The sequence below is a fragment of the Corvus hawaiiensis genome, chromosome 9 (genome assembly GCF_020740725.1).
Source record: "Corvus hawaiiensis isolate bCorHaw1 chromosome 9, bCorHaw1.pri.cur, whole genome shotgun sequence".
Lineage (NCBI taxonomy): Eukaryota > Metazoa > Chordata > Aves > Passeriformes > Corvidae > Corvus > Corvus hawaiiensis.
Window position 1 is genome coordinate 11,041,404 of NC_063221.1, and position 23,179 is coordinate 11,064,582.

The 23,179-nt window shown below is 37.6% G+C and overlaps 1 protein-coding gene across 4 annotated transcripts in view; it reads left to right on the plus strand.

Moving 5' to 3' along the window:
* Positions 1-23,179, plus strand: part of PTPRC (protein tyrosine phosphatase receptor type C) — a 61,387-nt gene that overhangs the window by 34,521 nt on the left and 3,687 nt on the right. For 2 of the 4 annotated variants that reach the window (XM_048313178.1, XM_048313179.1), the window contains 25 exons: positions 595-621; positions 1,064-1,213; positions 2,004-2,090; positions 3,422-3,454; positions 3,676-3,897; positions 4,445-4,573; positions 5,389-5,541; positions 6,186-6,320; positions 7,498-7,656; positions 10,077-10,273; positions 11,996-12,056; positions 12,752-12,860; positions 14,438-14,469; positions 15,595-15,710; positions 16,250-16,340; positions 16,437-16,513; positions 16,743-16,779; positions 17,214-17,311; positions 18,163-18,288; positions 19,739-19,896; positions 20,371-20,506; positions 21,058-21,207; positions 21,644-21,734; positions 22,062-22,195; positions 23,040-23,174. In XM_048313178.1, coding sequence (XP_048169135.1) covers positions 595-621; positions 1,064-1,213; positions 2,004-2,090; positions 3,422-3,454; positions 3,676-3,897; positions 4,445-4,573; positions 5,389-5,541; positions 6,186-6,320; positions 7,498-7,656; positions 10,077-10,273; positions 11,996-12,056; positions 12,752-12,860; positions 14,438-14,469; positions 15,595-15,710; positions 16,250-16,340; positions 16,437-16,513; positions 16,743-16,779; positions 17,214-17,311; positions 18,163-18,288; positions 19,739-19,896; positions 20,371-20,506; positions 21,058-21,207; positions 21,644-21,734; positions 22,062-22,195; positions 23,040-23,174 — 2,843 coding nt within the window. The remainder of the gene's footprint in view (positions 1-594; positions 622-1,063; positions 1,214-2,003; positions 2,091-3,421; positions 3,455-3,675; positions 3,898-4,444; positions 4,574-5,388; positions 5,542-6,185; positions 6,321-7,497; positions 7,657-10,076; positions 10,274-11,995; positions 12,057-12,751; positions 12,861-14,437; positions 14,470-15,594; positions 15,711-16,249; positions 16,341-16,436; positions 16,514-16,742; positions 16,780-17,213; positions 17,312-18,162; positions 18,289-19,738; positions 19,897-20,370; positions 20,507-21,057; positions 21,208-21,643; positions 21,735-22,061; positions 22,196-23,039; positions 23,175-23,179) is intronic. The other 2 variants (XM_048313180.1, XM_048313181.1) reach the window with 2 other exon arrangements.

The following is a 23,179-nucleotide window of genomic DNA, read 5'->3' on the forward strand; positions in this document are numbered from 1 at the left end:
CACATGAACAGGATACTTATGTATCCCTCATAAGTATTGCACTTTGTCACATAAACCTGGCTTTTTGCTTTAAAGGTTGAAGGAGTTTATTTTCAAAAGAGTAGAGCTGCAGCAGTTGTGAAGTGCCATGTAGGGAAGCTGAAGTAACAGAGAAATTATAAACAGGAAAGTACTATCTGAAAAACACATGCCACAAAAAAAGAAATAAATTCCAAGAAACAAACATAGTGGGAAAGAACTGGTAGAAAAAGTAAAAGAAAGAGGAAGGAAGAACCAAACAAGTGGATGGAAGTTTTTGGGTGGCCCTGAGAAACCTAATCTACTGGGTGGCATCTACTGGTGTTTGAACTAGACGGTCTTTAAGATCCTCTGTAACCCAGACCATTCTGTGATTCTGTGACCACATGCTTGATATTTTGGGGGTTTGATTGTTGCTACATCCACTAAATAATACTTAAGAATGGGTAATTTCCTGGGAAAAGCTTAGCTGATGTTTGGGAGGAAGGAATGTGTCTTTTTGTATTTTTGGCCAATGATGTGTTTAGTTCCTTGAAAGTTTAATTTATAGTTTTTCTATCTCTTTCTCTTTTTCAGGACAGACGATAACAATGACCACACCTGGTAAGAAACCTAATTCACTTGAGAGAACTGCATTGATTTTTTTTCCCTGATAATTTCTTTTTTCTTTTTCTCACACACAGTTACCTCACAGAGTGTATAATGCCTTTTCATTCATGCAACAAAATGAAATATGCTGTCTTAATAGGCAATAATATCCGACAAGTCTGGTTTTGAGTCATGTATTTGAGTGCATTTTAAAACACAGCATTTAGCATGAAAGGTGCAGACATAACCAAAAAGGAATATACTCACTGGATGTTCATCTGACACCTGTGAATCCCCTGCACTTTAAATGTTTGCTGTCTCTTTGCTTCCTTAAAAATTCCCAGCATTCCAGTATGAGAGTGCTCCAGCACTGCAGCCCAGTGTTGGGGACAGCTCTGTCCCTCCTTGGCCAGGCAGACGTGAAGCATTAACGACCCTGCTGTACCTCTCACCACAGGTGCCACAGGTGCCACCCTTGCAAACAGCACGCACTTCTCCACGCACACAGCGCCCAGCCCCAGCACGGCACCGAGCACCCCAGCACTCAACAGCAGCACTGCTGCCCTCACCGCACGCACTCCCTCTGCCTTCGGGAATGGTTCAGCAGGTTTGCACTCTTCCTTTGGAAGCCACTCTCTGCTCTCAGAATTCTGGGGGAAAACGAAGTCATTCAGCATCAGGGTAGCCTTTTTCCGCTCATGGTTCCTCAAATCAAAAAGGTGTCTGCAATTTGGCACAGCAGCAATACCAGGATTATTTGCAGGATCTCAGGACCAGGTCTGGTATATGGAGGCCAAGTCTTGCAGTCGTCACAGTAGCACCAAAATGCCAGCTGCTGCCAACAAGGCTGTCCCCAAAGCAAGAGCAATAGGAATGAGCCTAAAAGAGAATATATAAACCTGTCAGTGGTTTAAAAACATGGAGATAAATAATGATATATGGTAAGAAATATAGTGAGCAAGATACATGATCTTGCAAATGAGCACTACCTAGAGTTGCTGTTTGTGAAACAGCACAAGAACTGTTCTTAATTGTTTTACTGTAATAATATACCAAAATGTTCTTGTTTTTCCCAGTTCACAAACTGTAACATTTTTATGTTGACTTCGTCTTGGATTATGACTAAATAATGACCAAAAAAATTGTCACTGTACATTGCAAAATTCATTTGTAAGGGGTGTACTCCTAAAAATTTGCTTTCTATTTACATACTCATTTTTTTGTTTTATTTACTATTTTGACATGACTTTTCTTTTAGCCGTCTTCTCTAAATAACAAAAATCCCCTAAGAAAAAAAGGTGGAGAAGGGCTGTAGTGTAAGACATTTCTGAAGACAAAGCCATATGAAAGAATGAACTTCAGTTTTTAATGCTGATATGTTGTTTATTTTCTTACAGATGATTACAATTCAACATCCTTGCACAGCACCACCTCATCAGTCAGCATGCCAACAAGCACTGGGATCAGCCCCACTCACACAATAGGTGACAAACTTGCACACAGTTACCTCAATTATGATACATCAGGCACAGAAAATGGGTTAGAATGAGACGATTCATTTAGAATGTATCAAACCTAAGCATACAAATTAGGCATACAACTGCATTAAACTTAAGGATGTTTTTAGGAATCTTTCTAACTATTTATGAGTAATATTAAAGATACCAGGTTTGTTACTTGTCAAGCAAGTGAAAAATTGAAATTATTTCCACACAGTGGCACATAGTAGGGGGATAAATCTGTCAATTATTGTATCAGTACTCCTTTTGTTATTCACAGAAATTCACCCAAGCAGCTCAAAGTTGTGAATACATCCAAGATCTGTGTGCTTCTCTGTTTTCCAGTGTCTTCCCTTTTGTTTCACACAGCAGTAATACTTTCTTGGGATGCAGTAGTTCAAACACTTAGAGAGGGTTTAATTGCCATTGGGCTGTAAGGAATTACTCGGGTCAGTAACATACAGGTATGTGCTTGTGCAAAGTACATCCAGACCCTTACCATCTTTTTCAACTGTCCTTCAAGTAGCTGTAGGCTGCTGTCTGCTCTTTGACAAACTGAGCTTAGCTTTTACTTGTGGGTGTTCTGCCCAGTCCTGGTGACTGTCCAGTGGCCCTCTCAGTAGGGCCACTGTCCAGCCAGGTGACTCCCAGCCTGGAGGGAGGCAAATCGAGGGCCTGCCTTCTCTAAAAAAGAAATTAGATATTTGTGTGTTTTGGTAACATCTTTACCTTAGGATATTTTAAGTAAGTGTTTTCAGGATGAAGTTCTTTGCTCAAGCTTCTGTACAGAAAACACCAGCTAAAATTTTTTGGGGGTATCTCAGTGTACAAATAGTCATTAAACAATCTGTACTGTTGTACAAATCTCTTTCCAAAGGTAAGAGTGGCAGTGCAAAAAGCAGGTAAATTTTGTTTCTTTGGTGACATACTGCTCAGTTACCCATTCCACAGTATACATATCCTGGAAAACTTCTGCAGCTTAGCATACTGCTATGAGAATGTGTGATTATGGAATATTCTTGTGCAACTTTGTACTCAGAAATGTTACTAATAACCAGTTTAAATTCTAGTTCATTGATGTCATATGAAAATTGTGAAAGACACATGATGCCTAAAATAACTAATTAGAGAATGGGGTTATGTGTAGCTGATAATTTCTTCCCTATTTCAAATGTGAGAGGAGTGCTAAATACATGTGCTTGTATTGAATGTATTGAACAAAGAGTTTGGGGCAGTATTGGTCACCCTTCTCCAATGCTCGGTGGAAAAAAACCCAACCTGCTAAGAGACCTTCATGTTGTTTTCTTTTCTTGTAGAAATTATCACAGTGATACCTGAAGAACCTTGTGGTAAGAACCAAACCCCTTATTCTTCTTCAGTCTTGAAATGTGACCAAACAGTAAACTCAAATACAGAAAACTGGTAAAGCTGATAAAGCAGCAAAAAAATAAAACTGATCAATTAGCATCTTGGGTTATTTAATAAAATGTCTTCCAGTTCTGGAAGTAGGATTAAAGTTATTTAACAATTCTGGTCTTTGCACCTCCATTTACAGTGTCTTTTCTTTTAGATATTATTAAAGATATAAAAGACTCTAAGTGCGACTCTGAAATGGCTGAAGTTGAACTGAAAAATTTCACAAAAGACAGAGAATATTTTATATTGGGGGATGGCAAAAGCATAACTGTGAATTCCAGCAACCGTTCAGTACAGCTTCGGAAATGCAAGAGATACACTGTTCAAGTTAAAAACGGCAGGTGTTCAGACAGTAGTTCTTTTTCTGTTCCGAAAGGTAAGTGTACAAGGGTTTCAGTAGTTTATTTTCTTTTTTTTTAAATTTTTTTTTTGATATGCAGTAATTAATCTTCCCCAGGTTTCTTTGCCTATTCTTGTCGCTTCTCAGAGAATCAGACAGAAAGTTTTGATATTTCGTCCATGGTTTGCAAGATATTTTGAAATTGCTCATTAAAACTTCTCAGTATTTTCTCAAAGAATAATGTAAACAAACTGTAATTTTTTCATTGTAAAGAAAAAAGGGAACTTTAACTGCATGTGCCATATGCAGTGTGGTAAACAATAGCAAGAGCAGCCACCACTTCAAAGTCGCTGTTTATGCTGAAGTCTGGACTAAAACTTTATTATTTGAATACCTGTGGGTCTTTATCTCGTGAAGGCTTTTTCAATTTTTACTTTCCATTTCTTATTAAATTCTTTGTATATTATTCTATGCCGATTGTATCTTCATATTGCAGAAGAGGTCAAAAACCATAAAACAAACTGTTATTTAAAGACTCAATATAGCCAATGTCACAATGATGTATAATATTCTTCCTTTTCAGTCGTCAATAAACCTCTTGTAGTCACGGACATAACCAACAAATCTGCCAGGTTATGTCGGAATAGCTCACTGGCCTGTGCTAATGTGACTGTTACCTGCAACGGGACATCACCTCTAAAGGAGCCTGACAGTGGGTTATTTATTTATTTATCTTCTAAAGTATTGTTGATGTTGTCTTTTGGTGAGAGACTGGCAGATTTAAATTAATTGTGCCAGTCTGAGGGAAGGGTAGTTCAGAATTCCTGGGATCACCAGCTGAGGGACTACCATCCCCACAGAGTGGGGTCTCTGGGAACCGAGACCTCTTTTGCTGAGTTTACCAGCTTCACAAATTGCAGACTTCTGGAGATTTTGAGGTCCTGTTTGATTTTCTGAAGGGGAGCTGAGCACTTTGGAAATGCTGCAGTCTGCAGCTCTGCTATGAGCTGACCCTTCATAGGCTGCCTGGGCCACTGGCGGTACAGGCTCCTGGACGGTGCAAGGCCAGGCTCTCTGCTCTCAGAGCCAGCCATCCTGAGGACATGATGGCTCAAAGGCACCTAGTGATAGGGCAAATATGAATGCTGAATGTTCTTATGTGTCCCAGAAAATGGGTAATGAACACCTGGAGATTTCCTGCTTCAGGGAGCTGAAGAGCTATGAAGCCATTCCAGGGTTCTGCCACACTCCCCATGACATGTTCTGATTTCTGTAGGAAAGCTGTTTCCTTAGAAAGTCAAATCATATGACCTTTACTGATGAAAATTAAAGATCTATGCAAACTAAGTGTGTAAGAACCTAAAATCTAGTCAGAATTATCAGGTATACATTTTTCTGTTTGGAATATTATGGTAGTTTATTACAAATTATATTGAATAAATATGGTAGAGAAAATCCCGTTTGAAATAGTGCCACATACTTTTGGAGTTGTGAAATATATTGATAAAACTCTTCTTGTGTCTACAGATTCACAGCCTACACACTCAGGATGTAAAAATTTAACTTGTGAAGAACTGAAAAATTTATCACCCTACCATGAGTACTACTGCATTGGATTCATACGTTTTAATGAAAGGGATGTTGTCAACCAAAGCTTCTCCATACAAACAGACTATGACAGTAAGTGTAATACTTACTTTTGCTTTACATTCCACATATTTCTGGAAACCCCTGCTATGAACCCCATTATCTGTGTTTCCTGGGGCCATCTTCAATGGCCAATTCAAGATACACTTTGAGCAGCATTCTCAGCCATACTCAGGTTCTCCTTCAGCTCTTCCTTCCTGGTCTCCTGCCCTTGTAGTTGTTCTTTGATTGCAGTCACCCTCTCAGTCTTCCAGTCTAAAGCCTTTCTTTCCTTTTATCAGAGACTGTGATAACTTTTTGTTGTTTTTTTGGAGGCTGAGAACACGGTCAACTACAAGGAATTTTGAATGAAGACACACACAAAAAACGTGCAGATCTAGTCTGAAACAAGTTTCAAACTCTTGATTTGAAGAGTGGACAATTTTAGTAAAATGTGATGTTGCTGTAGTCACCTTGTCCTGAATTAATTAATTATGAAATTACTGTAATATGATGCTTTTGCATATACTCAGTTTATACTTATGTATAATTTCCTGAAGTACAGTAGAAAAAATATTACATGTTGTTGGTATCTTGCTTTAGTGTCAGATGAAATTTAATTTAATTAAAGTAGGTAAAAAGAGGAATACTTGCATTTTCATTTATTGTTAATTATTGTTATTTTTCTTTTACAACAGTTCCAAAAGCACCACAACACCTTAAAGTAATGGATATAAATACCACAAGTGTAACAGTTACATGGATGAAACCTGAGAACAATTCAAATGGTCCCATAGATGGCTACTTCGTGAAATTCATTGTGGAAGGCCAAAGTAAGTATATTCACTATTAAATAATTCATTGAATGTATGTAATTACAGAGCACCAAGCATAATGCACTGTCAAGTCCTATTGGAATTTCTTAACACTGCAATTTTTTATTTTTTAAACAAACATTTAAATTTCTTTCCTTTGAGGTTGTTCCAGTTGAACTTTCAGTTGAGATTATTCAGTTTACCATGTCAGGACATGACCCTGTCACTGTTCAGTTGGCATAAACATATGGCAGTTAGACATAAAAATGTTTAGCTAGGTATAGCCAGGGGATTGTCTTCTGCTAAATGGCCACTCCTGTCAGATATGCTGGTCTAGGCCACCTTACATTTCAATGAATAAATTTGTATCCATTGCACTGGGATCATGTTCTCCAGATGCAAGCTTTTCTTCAAAACAAGGAATGGACAATGAGGTTTTTAAAATCAAGAGCCTGATAATAATAAATATGTACCAGGTTTAAGCTAGACCTGGTTTGATTCACCCTTTAGGCTTAATTCAGCCTTTCTGTTCACGTACTGCAGGTTATGTAAACCTGTGCTGCCACAGGAACCAAAGGCTGTCATGCTCCTGTGACCCCTGATACAAATAATCTCTCCCATTCTCCAAGCCCCAAATTTGACCACAACCCAAAGGGGTGGCAGCTTCATGAGCCAGTGTCTGTGATTGGTTTGACTTGGCCAGTGTAGGAGACCGAGACAGTGATGTGTGGGTGCAGGGAGGCCACATCGGAAGCAGGTAGAAGGAAACATGGAAAGGCCACGGCTCTCCCAGTTCCCCAAGCCACCAAAGCCCCAGCTGCACGGTGGGCAGTAGGTTTGCTCATGTTGCTTCTCATGCAATTCCTTTCTGTCCTGTTTGCCACTCCTGAAAGCAGGACCACCACAACGTCTCTGGCATCATACCAGGATAGACATGCTCAGTCTGCAGAGTGATATCTTCCTACTTAGCCCTGCCCAAGCTGAATGCACTTTATATATATAAATACTCTCTATATATTTATATATTTACTCCTCTTCCTGAGCATTCACTTAGCATTAGTAAGCAAAGCAAAGCAACCAAGTTAAAAATAGAAATACACATAACTGTGGTTTCAGGTAGCTCTGATAAAGTGTAAGAGTTCTTGTCCTCCTAATATAGATTTCATTAATTTCATTAAGTAATTTCATTTTTCAGATGTTCATGAAAACAGAATCCAAACAACTTCCTATACTTTCAGTGAATTTGAACCTTATACCACAGCTTCTGTATCTGTGACTACATATACAATCAACAAGCGCAATGAAACCCTTCGTGGTGGATGTGTAAGCACAAACTTTACAACAGAAGCAAAAGGTAAATCTCTCGTTTGCAAACTGTTATGACCTAGGCTGATATAACACAAAGAATATGTACTTCCCTAGTGTAGTTCATTATATTTTATACATGGTATTACTATTAGCCAAGAAAGTGCTTAAAATAATTGTTTTGACATTCATATGTGTCCCTTTTAAAATTACTTAATGTTGAACTATTTTTTCATTACGCACTTGGTATTCATATTTTTCTTATAGATACATAATTTCTAAAAAAAAAATATTAATTTGAAATTTTCGTTAGTTTTAGGAACCCTTATGTCCCAATGTAAAGAACAGATTCAAATTAAACAAAAAGAGAATAAAAATATTTGCTTTTTTCTTTGTGGCGTGAAAGTTACAAAGACGTGCAGACTCTACCTTCTGTTCTGTAGTTACCTGTTCGCTTGAAGCAGACCCAGGCTACACCAACACTGAGGTCTATAATGGATGCCAGTTAGTTTGGATGTAGCTGTACACAGCTTCCAACACTGGGTTACAGACATGCCAACCCTTGTGCTGACAGAAAGGTGTGTGCATCTTTCTGGGGCTATCCTTTCAAATGTATAGTTTGAAGTATACAAGGATCAGAATTGTCACCTGAAGCCCCATGAAAAAAATTAAAAAGCTGATTAATATATTGATAAATGTGAACAGTTTGATCTGAGACTTAACTTTTACAGAAATTTAAATATGGCTTTAATTTTTAGGCAGCCCTAATTTGAGCATGATCATGATTCTTTCTATGAAAATGTAGTTTGAGCATATTACCTTTTGAAGCCCCCACTTTCTGGGTTCCACTCATATCTTAATAATTCAGGTGAAGATTAAAGTCTACGATATAAGTTTATGGGTGTGAAAACAACCTCATTTCTCTTATTTTTTTGAGAAAATAATGAGTTGCTTCATGAATTAATGGTATTAGAACTTCTCCAGCTGTCACAACAGCTGATAACAGGTCACACAGGAAATGGAAGAGTTTTATGGCTTCTTACTGAAGGATGTATCAGTAGAACACAAGTCCTTGGAAGTAGGAAAACGCTTACATTTTATAAAAGAGGTTTTCATCTTCAACAAACACATTGCCTCCAGAAACGTTCACGTTCTCCTTTTCACAGCTCTTTCAGCAGCACGTGGAATATGAATCTAACAGATCTGCCCTGTGGATAAAAATGATCAGATATGTTGTAACCTCACACTCAGCCAAGTCAAATATCCTGCCACTCCCCACATGGGATATTTGATCTGCTCATAAAGCCTCACAGGTCTTAGCTCTTCACATAAAGAAAAAAGAAGATGCCTTTTTTCTTTTTTTATATGCTGGTTTGCAAGTTGACATGATTTTGAAGAAAAATTCCATGGCGGTGTTGATGCCTTAGGTTTTAACTTTTATATTTTTCAAATCCTGTACTGCCTAGTGTGTAACTCTGAAGTTTCTTGTGGCCTGTTAGCTGCTGTTCTCTCATGCTGGTTAGACATAACAAGCCACTCTAGGTTTGCTCTCCAAGGACACCTTATTGTCCCAGGCCCCAGAATATGTAAACTAAAGCCTTTCAAGAGGAGGGCAAACTTGGAGTAGTTACATCATTAACTGGGGTTGTAATTGGAGAATTGATATGCAAATGGACAAAAGTGTGAAGAGCTCACGACCCAGGGTCCACCTTGGGTGTAGCCTTTTGACTGCCCAGGGTGTACCTTTGAAAGCCCTTCAAATACATACCTACCTTTATTCCCTTATTCTTGTCTAGTCTCTGTTTTTAGGTGGCCATCTCCAGGCATCAGTGTTCTACTGAAATGTGGCTAATGGGGTTGCCTTACAGAGGCTGCCTGATTTAGTTTCTGATAGGTTTTATCAGCTCTCAGTGAAAGGCCCCTCAGCTGTGCTCCTCAGTCTGAAGCCTACAACATTTGCTGCAACAAAAATGAAGTTTGAAACCACAGATTAGACTTAACAGATTCTCTATCATTAAAAAGTTTTTGTGGCTTTAGGCCAGACTTAAGGGACACTGTGCCAAATATTAAAATACACTAGTGACTCCTGGTAGAAAATTTAATTTACAGTAGTTTTGAAATGAATATTCACATGGAGAACTCTTTTTTTCTCCTGTCTTGTCTGTTGCCCCGTGTTCCTCAAAAGAGAAAGTGATCTCAGATGTAAGAGAGAGATTTGGCATCATACTATTTTTTCAGTCTGACTCTCAGTAGAGCCTTTTCAGTTCCACTTCACATCTTTTCCAGCTTAGATAAGCCTATGATTAGATCAAAATTGATTTTACTTATCTTCTAAATTGGGACTGAAATCTTTGAGGAAGAAAATATATGAAGTTATTGACAGAAGATAGGAAACAGACATGAGCACATAGAGCTGTTGGGTTTCAAATGATGAGAATAGAGCAAGTAACCCTTTTTTTTTGTCTACAGCGCCACAAGAAGTGACTGATGTTAAAAAAACATTGACAGCTGATAATGCTGTCCAGATTACGTGCAAAAAGCAAAAAGTGTTTGGGCCACGTACAGAATTTATACTGATTTGGGAGAATGATGGAAAAAGTGAAAACAAAAGCAAGTGTGAATTTAAAAAGGAAAATCTCTTGTACTTAACAAACTATAAATTTAAGGTAAGTTAGCTTATTGTATTAAAAAATAGAAAATATTGCTGTATTTTCAATGTTTAAGCATATTATACTAATTTTAGGAAAAAAAGGCAAATATGGTGGCAGAGGAGTCAATCTATGAATCTGTAGGCCTCAGGTGTAAATAAGTAGCTATTATTTTGGAACTACAATCCATATGTGCCTAACCTATCAAGCAATCCCTTGTGTGCTATTCCACATAGGTTCTGACAGCAAGACAAATGCAAGTGGAATAGCCTGTTTGTACTTGGCTCAGAGAGAAATTTGGGGGATCGATAAGATTAAAATAGTTTCTTGAGCTTGATTGATATTTTAGTTTTTAAAACATATTCCATTTAATGAATGAAGATTTTTGGTTCTTCAGGGACTAATTGGTGTAAAGCAGTTCAGATCCTTTTGCATGTCCTTACATCAGCCTCTTACAAGCCAGTCCTTGTTTCTATACAAAATATATCATCCTCTGTTTACAAGTTTCACTTTCCTGAAGGCTTCCTGCAATTTTCTGTTCACCCTTTTGGGGTTGCCTGCAAGACCAATGATCTTGTGCGATTCTCTTAATAAGGCCAGTAGAAATATTTTTTATATCCTGATAGCTCCTCTCAGTAAAGTTTAGGCAAGAAAGTAACCAGTAAGGATGGAGTTCTCCTACTTTTAGGAAGCAGTTTCATTTATTTATTTCCCAAAGTCTTTTCCTCCTTTTCTCTTTTTAGCTGCAGAAATGCAGTGTCAGACGACTTGAGTAGTCTCAGTTTTATTTCAGGATTTTGTATTTTCCCAACAGATTCTGCTCAGAGAGCTCTGTATTTGGAAAATAAAGATGAGGTCCTGTAGGAGGAAAAGATCCTTGCATTGTCCCAGTAGCACAGGATCTTTGTACCATTTAAAGTTTTTGTCCACCACTTTCAGTGAGCAGTTTTCCTTACAGAAGGAATTTGCTTCTGCACCTCTAAATCCTGGCTTCTGCTTTGCACTTATTTTGCTCAATTCTTACCCAAAAAACCAGAGAAAGCCTAATGGCCGTAGCTGGTAATGAAAGGACTCTGATCAAGTTCTAGAAGACTGAAGAGGAAAAAAAGCCCAGTGTGAAGTATTTGATTGCAAGCTGTCTTTTAGATCTGATAGGAATTTCTATTCAGGAAATTTAAAATGTTGAATAAGTGTTAAATATATGACAAAACATAAACACAGCAAAACAAAGTTAGTATTTTAACACCATTTAAAGTACCCAAAAGTTAATTATGCAAGAAAATGGTTTATTTAATTAAACTTCTATTAATTACCTCCCATACAGAAACTTGTACTAAAACCATCAAATTCAGTTGACTATTTGTATATTTACTGTTGAGGAAATGGGGTTTTTATATATTACCTGGTTATTTTTCAGATTTGAGAGGCTTGATGAAAGATAAAATTGATTTTGAGATGCATCTGATTTTTATTTTGTAAAATGTGTTTCTTATTTTTTGAAATTTTTTTTCCTGTCATCCCTATATTTTTGGATCTCGATCTTGCTGTAACTTGGGTAGAAACCTGAGTTGCACCATAAATGGCAATACAGAGATTGACAGCAGGTACTGCTGTCAGTGAGGTTGTCAATAGATGGATGATTTTCGAATATCCATTGTGCTGTGTTTTTAAAGAATTTTATGCAGAAATTTTTACTTGTCATGTCTTAGCATCTCTATTATTGTCATCCACTGCATGCAGATCTTCGTGAATAATGGACAATTTGATGGGATACCAGTAGTGGGGAGTATAAAAACCAGATGTAAGTAAATATGTACAGTATCTTTACCTTCAGATTTAGCATAATATAAATAATGTAAATTGCAAATTTGGTTAAATTGCTCCTAATTAAAAATCCAAACTGCCTGTTTTATAGTTAATATTTGATCTGCATTTGAAAAATATTATCCCCTCTCAGTATTAATGTAACAGATCCTATTGAAAAGTCATTAATCATAATTCAGAATTATTACACAGCTGTGGTTTCTTCAGGAAACATTTGAATGCAACTAGAAATTAATTTCTCTAACTTATATTATTCACTTCAGGATTATTTCTCCTGTGTTCAGATCCTGCATTTCAGGAGCTGAACATCTGCGACTTGGCAGAGGTTCCCAATTCCCAGATCAGGAGCAACTGAGAGCTGCACTGCTCAGGTGTACAGGTCACACAAAAGCAGGAGACAAGCACAGTAATGCTGAACCAGTGAGTTGTAGCATTTTGACAGGTGGACTTGGAGAACTTGTTTAAGGGAAAGTTTTCTTAATGAGAACATAAAATTCCCTCCTCTACTTTGGCATAGTAAGCTTAAACCGAACACTTAAAAATAACTGTTTGGTTTTTTCTCAAAAAAACCCCTCAAACTAAAAATTGATGAGCCCTGGTTCTAGGGAGTATACAGATTTCTTTTTTTAAAGTAATTTTAAAATAATAAATGTATTCTTTTTCTGTTGATAGATAATTCTAGAGCCTTGATTATATTCTTGGCATTCTTGATCATTGTGACTTCAATTGCTTTACTACTGGTTCTGTACAAAATCTATGATCTTCACCAAAAAAAGCTTAGGTAAGCTTCATGTTTGTCTCCCTCTCTTCCATAAATGGTGGGGGGGGGAGACTTCTGGTTTTTCCACAAGATTTCACAGTGGGTAGTGGCAAAATGTTACAAGTTTGATGAGTCATTAATACTGGAAAAAGATAACCTTTTACCTTTAAATCCTTTTAAAAGAAACTAATTTTTTGGTGTTTGTCTAATAAAACAAATATAATGAAATAGATTTAAAAATCTCTCTGCTCTACTCTTGTTCAAGGCACAGAACAAAATGATTTTTCCCTAGTTTTGTGAAAAAATGTTCTGAAATATCTGGAAAATATTTCCTTCATTATTTAAATCAAAAATACTGAAAATAATCCACACTTTCTTGTAACCCTTTTGAATGTTTGTTCACCCAGAACAATATCTCGGGGAGGTGTTGTTTATTACAGTAATTTCTCGATGGCAACGAAGCAGTTGTGTAGGACAGAGGATGGCAATAGAAGGATGGCCATTGCCTTCCCTGATGCCTGTGCCACCTACCTGCAAAGCCAGGCTGACTGCTGCTCTCCTGAGGGGGCACAGGCTGCTGGGAGAGACACAGGGGATACTGCAACACACAGGAGTTTGGGAAATTTCTTCTGAAACCTCTCAACCCTCTGGCAACAACAGAACTTGGTGACTCCCCTTCCCTACTCTTCCCCTTAGGGGGACAGGGAGCTGCTCTTGCTCAGATGCAAACTTTTATGTTTAGGGAAGCCAAACTAATTTCTGCTTGTACAGCTCCAGAGAGTCTGACTTGTTATTGGCTACTTAGCATTTAAACTTAATTTCATTATATTTTATGTGTTAGTTTTCTGTCGCTAGCAAGAGAAGTGAAGATGGTGTGAGCAGTCACTCCAGTGAAGAAATTAAATATATGTTTGTTGTAGGCGAGATGGGCAAAATCATGCAAGCAGTAAAGCTTTTTGCTCTCCACCTTGTTTCTCTGTTGTGACTGCTGGAGTCTGCCTAGCAGGCTGCTGCTCCCTGAGAGCTCAGCCAGGTTTCCTAGGGCCATGCGAGCAGTCGCATCCCAGAGTCCATTTGGGACAGCCCCGCGAGCTGGCTCCGGCAGCCAGCAGCGTTACAGGGCAGGGGGGGTAAAGAAGGCAGAGAAGGGTCTCTCATGAGGGTTTGAGATGGCTTTAATCACATCCTGTCCCCACGACGTTCAGAGGCAGAGAGACAACGAGGTCTGGGTGCGGGGTGGTTTTGTCAGGGGCCCAAGGGCAGTCCGTGGGTGGGGCTGGGGCACAGGAGCAAATAGGGGGAAACCGAGGGAGTGCCCAGGGCTAGGAAGGGAACAGGGGGAACATATGAAATAGGAAAAGCGATGGATTAACAGATCACCACATTTCTCCACCTCACGGCAGGAGGGTGGGAGGACAAGGATCCCAACCACCTCTGCATAATCCCAGGTGTAGCACTCTTGTTTCAAAGACAGCTTGTAATGCAGGCTGCTAGCTAACAACAGCCCTGGTGTTCTCATACAAAACTGATTTTATTTAACTTATTATCATGTATATCTTACTGGTCAAAGCATTTACAGATGCTTCTGCTTCTTACAGCAATTCTTCTGAAGGCGTGAACCTTGTTGCAGGTGAGTATCTTTGTATATTTAGCAAGTGGAAATAAAATTAGTCTCAGGTCTTGCTGTCACCTTTGGATTGTTTGCATTCTAGGTTACATACACAGATTACAGATATCAACACAATAACACCCTATTTGGAGGGAAAAATACTTCAGTAAATACACAGAAGTATTTGTACTTGAATGAACTGAAAGTTCATCAATGTCTGAAAAATTCTTAATTATTTCATTGCAAACCAAATTTTAGTTATCCCAGACACGTTTGTGATGTTTAACACTGATAATAAGTCCAGAATAAAATCCATCTTAAAACAAAATTTCCCTTTTCTGTGCACCTTTTCAAAACAAGAGATTGAACATTAGTCAGTTGTTTTTTACTGAAAAGTTTTGAAGGCTTTCAAATCCCTAAGACTGAAACTGAAAATTTTGTGCAACTTTTTGCACAATATTTCAAAGCCTGTGAAAACAGGATCAGTCAGTACCAGAAGGCTTCAAGACAAAAATAATTTAGAACACTAAAACTCACAGAAACTAACTACATTAAATGGGAAGTAATACTGTGTTGAAACTCAAATCCATTTACTTAGATTCATGGTTATTAATGTAAATGTAAATGAAAAATTAATCTGTGTCTAGTAAGAGGTGTTAAAACTTGTTCAACTGTTATTTTATCATTCAAGATCATATTACAGATTATTGCAACTCAAAACATAAATTGGAGAAAATTTGTAAAGTTAGGCAATACATGTTGTTATATTTTAATCACTGACAATAACTGATCAGTACTGAAGCAGAAGGTGAGGCCATGTCACTGCTGTGGGCATTGGGGCAGTTGCTGTTTCCTGAACGTGACTGTCACCACATTGTACAAAAGCAGATAATGTGGTGTCCCTGCATGTAGCCTCCGGAGGTGTCTCCAGTCAGGCAGTAGAGCTGGAAAAGTTCTCTTATTCCCACAGCCTGTTTGCTCGCAGCTGGCTCAGGCAACACCAGTTTTATAAAACATAAATACACCAAGTTAAAATAAAGAGTTTGGTCCTTTTGTTAATTTATCTGGGAGTTTTAGAATCACATTTACTGGAGTGTAATGTACATTTTCATCATCAGTAACAATAAATGCTTGGCTTATTTACAGTTAAAGATGATGACAAGCAACTTCTCAACATAGAGCCAATACCCTCAGAGCTATTGCTGGACGCATACAAGAGGAAGATTGCAGATGAAGGAAGGCTTTTCTTGGAAGAATTTCAGGTTTGCCCTTTGCTCAAAATATACCACAGCTTTTTATCCCGGTGGTTGGAAGAAGTCTATTCAGGAGCATGTTTGAAGTATATGTACTAGTCAGAAACAAATAACTAAATAATCTAGAAAATTGAGTGAATTCTCATCTAAGGTCAAATATGCCTCAGTTAATTTTGCTACCAATCTCTCCTCATTGTAAGATGACAATAATTTTTTTCCTGAAGGTGTTCTTCAGCAAAAGTATAAAGAACACATTCTAAATATTTCTCATTCTAAAGTACCTTTTAATACATATTTTTTAAACTTTGTCTTACTGCATAGCCATGGGGATATAAATAATATGTAATTCTGGAGTTACAAATTATCTACATTAGGGAGAAGAATTTTTTTAAATTTAGATATAAGAAATATAGGAAGTAATATTGTATGAAATAGAATGTTACCTTCCAGATTCAGTAATACAAAATTATTTCCATATGCATTTGACTGTAAGTAAAAGATATTTTAAATTGAGGCTTAACTAATAAAATAAATTTTATATTTTACAGAGTATTCCCAGAGTTTTCAGTAAATTTGCTATAAAGGAGGCCAAAAAGAGCCATAATCAGAACAAAAACCGTTACATTGATATTCTTCCATGTGAGTATCTGTAATAATTTTGACATGTTTTATAAATGTTCGATTTCTCACTGCCTTGAGATAACATAATTATTTTGGTTTAAATTATTTAAACAGACGACCATAACCGTGTTGAGCTCTCAGAGATGCCAGGAGATCCAGGATCAGACTATATCAATGCAAGTTACATTGATGTGAGTAACTTTTACTTAAAAAAAGGTCTTAGATGCTGTGTGGGAAATCCTGTAGTCTGTGCTTTTAAAGCATCAACACCTTTGAGGATTTCCATTGGAATTGTTTTCAACTTTGTAATGTATTTAGTATCATTGAACTGTTGCATACTGAATTTATTTTTAAAGTTGCAAATCTTTTAGATTGTTCATGCTTTCTTCCTAAAAGTTAATAACAATGTACTTTTTACAGGGCTTCAAAGAACCAAGAAAATACATTGCTGCACAAGGTAATTTATAACCTTAAAAGAATATGCTTTCTTTAGTCACCCATTTTCGGCAGACTATTGAAATCCTATTAGTAAGCTTAAAGGAAAAATGAAAATCTGACCTTTTGAAATTTAATATGACAAAGTTGTCAATGTGTTTTTGCTTAGGGAATTTTGTGAAGATTAATACGTGGTACTTCAAAGGCAGGTTTTTCATCTTGTATAATTTTGCACCAAAAGTTTTCAGATTTCATAGCTATACACTACAGATACAGATGAGACTTTTAAACTGTTGTAGCCTGATGACAGCAGCCATAATGAAATCAAGTGTGTGGCTGTTATTTGCGTGATCTCTGGTTAGCTCTTCAGACTGCATGGCTAAGCATGTCAAGCAGGCAGGGTTTTTCTTCATGTGGCTGCACTCCGAAAAGGTCCCTTAAATTATCTCCTTCTAGGCCCCAAGGATGAAACCACAGATGATTTCTGGAGAATGATCTGGGAACAGAAGGCAACAATTATTGTCATGGTGACTCGTTGTGAGGAAGGAAAGAGGGTAAGAAATATCCATCTTTCCCTCCTTCTATCTTTCCATCCATCTTTTTCCTGAAAACAGAGTGGATTGCTGTGCTGAATTACATAGTCTTCTTAGTACTTTTTTTCATTCTTTGCTGTTCTCTCATTGTGGCAGAACCTGTGTTGGAAAGCATGCTAAAACATTGTTGCCTTACGAATTATCAGTCTTATCAGAAAATATCACTTTAGACACAGCTGTAAGTAGCAGAGGGTGAGCTTCCAAAGTACAGCTAATTAATCCAGAAAAGGGCTCAAGGTAGAACTGTATCTCCTCATAGACCTGTCAGAAAGGGTATGGTTTCTATTTTTCTTCTGTCTATTCTGGTATCCTGGCAGAGTCCTCAGTAGATCCTAGAAAGAATATTTTTCCTCTGTTGCCTTTATTTAAGCGGAAGGTTGGATGCTTCTGGCCTGCTTTTGTTCCTTATTCCAGGTACAGCAGGAAGAAAGGGAACTGCTGTTTTAGCTGCATTTAAAGATGTTGACAGCCAAGATGATGTTATAGGCAGGCAGGAGCAGCAGCCCTCATTGACTGAAAAAGAAGCCACGAAAGTAGCTGCAAACATTTCTACAGCCATCAGGCAACAGCAGCAGTCACAGTTCATTGTTTCAACTAGTGCACAGGATATTTTTTTTTCCCCTCTTTACATCTGAAACTAAATTCCATGGCCATGAATTTCAGGTCAGAGGCCTGAGTTGTTAGATATTTGGAATTGAGAAGTTGGAAAAGCTATACTGAGTTGCCATCTACTTTAAATTAGGCTTTTTTCTAGCTCTCAGCTCTCTACCACTTTGCTGTTGTGCTGCTGACTTAACGTCATCTCTTCATAGAACAAATGTGCCCAGTACTGGCCATCAATGGAGAATGGAACTGCAACGTATGGGGACATCATTGTAAAGATCAATGAAAGTAAAACATGTCCAGACTATGTTATTCAGAAACTGCACATCACAAATGTAAGTTGACTCAAAAGTGTGAGACTGACTGGAACTGGAGTGTCTATTTGGAGTCTGCATTTTAAGAAAGAAGAGTCAGCTAGTAATGGAAGATGCTCTGCTGTCTTTCCTAAGCATGATATAGCTTAAGGGAAAACTTAGATGTAGGTGTCCTTCCTTGCAAAGTTGGATATATATTTCCCAACTTCAAAAGGTATTTTTCCTTAATACATTTAAATTTCCTTAAATTTTCCTTTGATACATTTAAAATTAAATTTCCTTAAATTTTCCTTTAATACATTTAAAATTAAACTATTAATACCTTGACAAGTGGTAAAAAATTAGTAAATACGCTGTGGTTTCCTTATGTGTTTAGTTTGTTCTTGAGAACAAAAAAGTTGCTGGTTTGTGCGTATCCCAGTATAACCTTCTGCAACTAAAATCAGTGTGACTCATAGATAACCATTATCTGCCCTCGTGATAATTGTGCCGTGGGACAATTACAAATCCTGGTAATCTCAAGTGCATTTATAAATGTATTTTAAAATCACTATTTAGATATTTTTAGGGTCATCAAGTCTGGTTAATTGCTCTCTTTCACATATCTGAAGTCACATTAGTTGCCCTATGTAATTGAGAACAAAATTTGCCATCAAAGGCTAAATTCTCACCTCAGGCCCTTTGCAAAAATACTTCAATGATGATAAATGGAGCCTAAGTCTTAGCTAAAAAGCCTTCAGACTCAAAGTGTAAATCTGCTGACAGATCTTCAGCAAAGCAACAGAATCCATCCATCTTGACCCATTATTACAGCTGGAAATTCCTATTCTGTCTCATATTGCATTAAAATTTACTCAGAAAGTGGTTGGATTAAAAGAAAGTTGTAACTTCATGTGGTCAGTGAGTAGATCAGGATGTTAAGAATTAACTATTTACCAGGACATTGCTCTGTCACTTGAAGACTGACTTTAGAAATGAGAGATTGCAGTGGGTTGAGGGCTGATACTTTTTGAGCTGTTTGCTTTTTGTTCAGCTGACATCATATCAGTAAAGATAAAATGGATATTGGTTGTGGAATTTAAGAGTGATTCCCTGGAAGAAAGTGAAGACTTCTGCATTTGTGGTAGAGTAGTGATGTATAATTACTGAAACAATGGCAATTACTGAAACAACTGGATAATTCAACTCTTGAGTAAGAATTTGAGCATTAATTACTAGGATGTGCCTGTACAACCATACTAAATATGGCCAGTAAAAGCATGTCATTGAGGGGTTTTTCTCATTTGGTTTTATAATCAGGGTTGTCAAACCTTAGATCCTCCCTTTTAGTCTAGCATCAACATACCAAATTCAACTCAAGACTTCACATGCTTTGAGCTTTAATCTAGTCACTTCTACTTAAGTATACATATATATACATATATTCATGTATATATAGATTGATATGTGTTAAAAACAACACTTTTTCTAGGCAAGAGAAAGGACAGCTGGAAGAGATGTCACTCATATCCAGTTCACAAGCTGGCCAGACCATGGAGTCCCTGAGGATCCGCATCTTCTTCTCAAACTCCGACGCAGAGTTAATGCTCTCAGCAACTTTTTTAGTGGTCCGATCGTGGTTCATTGCAGGTAAATATATATTATTCTTTAAAAAATTTGGTAATGTAAATGACTGAAATGAAGCTATTCAGAAAAGGGAGCTGGCAAAAGTGTTTGTCTGATCCCAGATTTTGTGACTTGAACACTTGAAAATGAGGCAGCCAAAGATACACAAGGCCTGTTTTCTGGAGGATATGAAGGAAATTCAGGTTGATAAAACCTGAGGATACACAGACTTTTGAAAAACAGCCAGATAAATGTGGGGCTGCTCTGGCTATAAGCACCATATTTGGCCGTGTTGGCCTTGCTTTCACTAAAAGATACTAAAAATGCAAACTCATCATTGTTTGTGTTGCCAATAAATTTACAGCAAGAAGTGTTTTCAGTTACTTTGAATCCTGTTGTTACACTTTTCCAGTTTCACTCTCTCGTGACTGCTCCCCTCAGAGTGGGAGGGGGAGCTGCCGTTCCCTGTTGATAACCAAATCCCTTTGCACTTTGCAGTGCCGGTGTTGGGCGCACCGGGACATACATAGGGATTGACGCCATGTTGGAGGGGCTGGATGCAGAAGGCAGAGTGGATGTTTATGGCTACATTGTGAAGCTGCGTCGGCAGCGATGCCTCATGGTCCAAGTAGAGGTATGTCCCTGAAACTCCTGTCACTTACAGCTCTCCTTCACTAGGGCTTCAGCAGTATTTCTCACAAGTGCACTGCTCAGTTCAGTTGAAGCTGTTCTTAGAAAATATAGCTCTGAAAAGTATTAAGAGGGAGAAAAACTTCCAACATAATTTTTCAATTTTAGAAACTTCAACTTTTTAAGTTTAGACTTCAGAAGAGGAAGCCAAGGAGAACAGCTTTCTGGCTTACAATTCACAAGTGCAAAATTGAGCTTGCAGAGTCAAACTTGATTTAAAAAATTCTAAAATGCATCTGCCTAAGTGCAATTTTCATTTGAGTTGAGTACAAAAAAAGTTATGGACTGATGCAACACATGTTTTTAACTTATTTCAGCATTTTACAGTTTTAACACTTGTATTTAAGACCTGTTTAATGTTAATGCTTAATATTATTAACACTAATGCTGATATCATGGGAGTAATAGCTTCTTATAATGGTTTTAAAAAGTGTTACGGTTTTCTTTTACTCTTTAATAATGTCATGTTTAAAATCTTCAAATGGCAAACACCAGTCACAGTACATCCTTATTCATCAAGCACTGGTGGAATACAATCAGTATGGAGAAACGGAGGTCAGTCTCTCAGAACTGCATTCCTGCCTTAATGGTCTGAAAAGAAAAGACCACCCGAATGAGCCTTCTCCGCTGGAGGCAGAGTTCCAGGTAAATAAGCTTTGCATTTCAGTTGCCCTAACTTCCCACTTGTATTAGAAAATGCCTTGCACAATAGTCATGAGATAGAGATACCAGAGGTAATAGATCATTTAGATGATACTTTATTTCTCTGACACAGAAAGTTTCTTTACCTTCATGAAATAATCTGTATATGAATGAAGTTTTATTTCTGCTTTGGTGTTAATATTTTTAAGAAAGATGGAGCTCACAGAATTATTACTTGTGTCTGTGTTCATGGTTTCCTGTGCCATTGTGCGTGGGTAGCAGGCATTTTTAAACTGTAGTTCAATGTGACCAAAGTTTAAAGAACTAAAGTAAGGAGTGAGGCACTGTGAGATGAAGACTGGGTGTGAGTGTCCTGAGGAGATGATGATCTCAGGAATGATTTTAATCAAGCATAATACCAAACATCCTCTTTCTTTAGCGATTGCCATCCTATAAGGGGTGGCGGACGCAGAACACTGGGAATCGGGAGGAAAATAAAAGCAAAAATAGGAACGCCAACATAATTCCTTGTAAGTATTTTCCATTGCCTTATTTTATCCCACCTTGCCTTATTTCATCTGTTATCTTCTAGTAGAAAAATTTTGAAAAAATGGGCAAATCACCTTAAAGGGTAGTATTTGATTAGTATTCTCAACACTGTAAAATCAGAAATTTCTCATCATGATTAAAAAAAAGAGATGAGTTTTTACCAATGTGAATTATTGGGAGTGTTTATTTCAAGCAAGGTGACCTTGGTTCTGCAGTCTGTTGTGAAAGGACTGGCCTTTTCCATTCCCTCCCCCCTCCACAAATGCAGGGGGCCGTGTGCTGTGACGGTGACACTTTGTCTCACACAGATGACTTTAACCGAGTGCCCATCAGGCATGAACATGATTGCAGTAAGGAGAGTGAGCATGATTCAGATGAGTCCTCGGATGAGGACAGCGACTGTGAGGAATCCAGCAAGTACATCAATGCTTCCTTCATAACTGTATGTATTTAGAGGATCCACTATAGGCATTTCACAATCTTTCAGCTAAAACTCTTTTTCTCTTGTTGGCATCACAATAGAAAAGAATTTAGTTGAATAAGGGAGAAGGATCTGATGGTTGATTGGCAAATCCATCTATGTTTAACACCATTAGCCTTCAGACTGGCCTCGTGATAACATGTATTTCTATCAGTGGGCATCTGTCTACAGGTTAAACCAGATAAATATTTTCCCTGTTAGTGAAATGTGAGTATAGTTATTCACATGGACCAAACCCTACCACTGAAAATCGGAGCAAACAGTTTTTTGGTATCATTATATATTCAAAGAAGAAAAACAGTTATTGGTCACAAATGAAGTAACTGATTTTAATGGAATTACTAGCTAAGTTCCATTTATCTGAATCCTTTGAAATGCTGCACAGTTAGGATACTTATTCAGGGTAAATGTATCTTTATTTTTAGGAAGCTCAGTGTGAACTGACTGGTGCACCAACTTTGTGTGGTATAAACACAATTTCTTAGTGGTAAAACTAAATAGCTGTGTAGAACAGAATGTTTTACCCCTTAAAAATACGGTTTGCGAAAAATGGCAGGGTGAGGTCTCACCCACTGCAGCACATTGTTGTCAGTCTGAAGTGATATTTTTCTTGGGAGGATTGAGTTTAATGTTATTTGGGTAGTAGAATTCCTTTAAGACCATTACCTACTGTGATAGGCATGTTTTCCATGTAAACAAAATGCTTCGTTAATTTATTCCATGGGGTATTCCTTAAATGACAATGAGTTCTATTGTTTGACAATCACATTTTGGATGAATTGAAGGAAAAAAAATTCTTTTATAGGGTTACTGGGGTCCAAAAGCCATGATTGCAACACAGGGACCACTGCAGGAAACTATCTCTGACTTCTGGCACATGGTGTTCCAAAGAAAAGTCAAAGTCATTGTTATGTTGACAGAGCTGAAGGAAGGAGATCAGGTGAG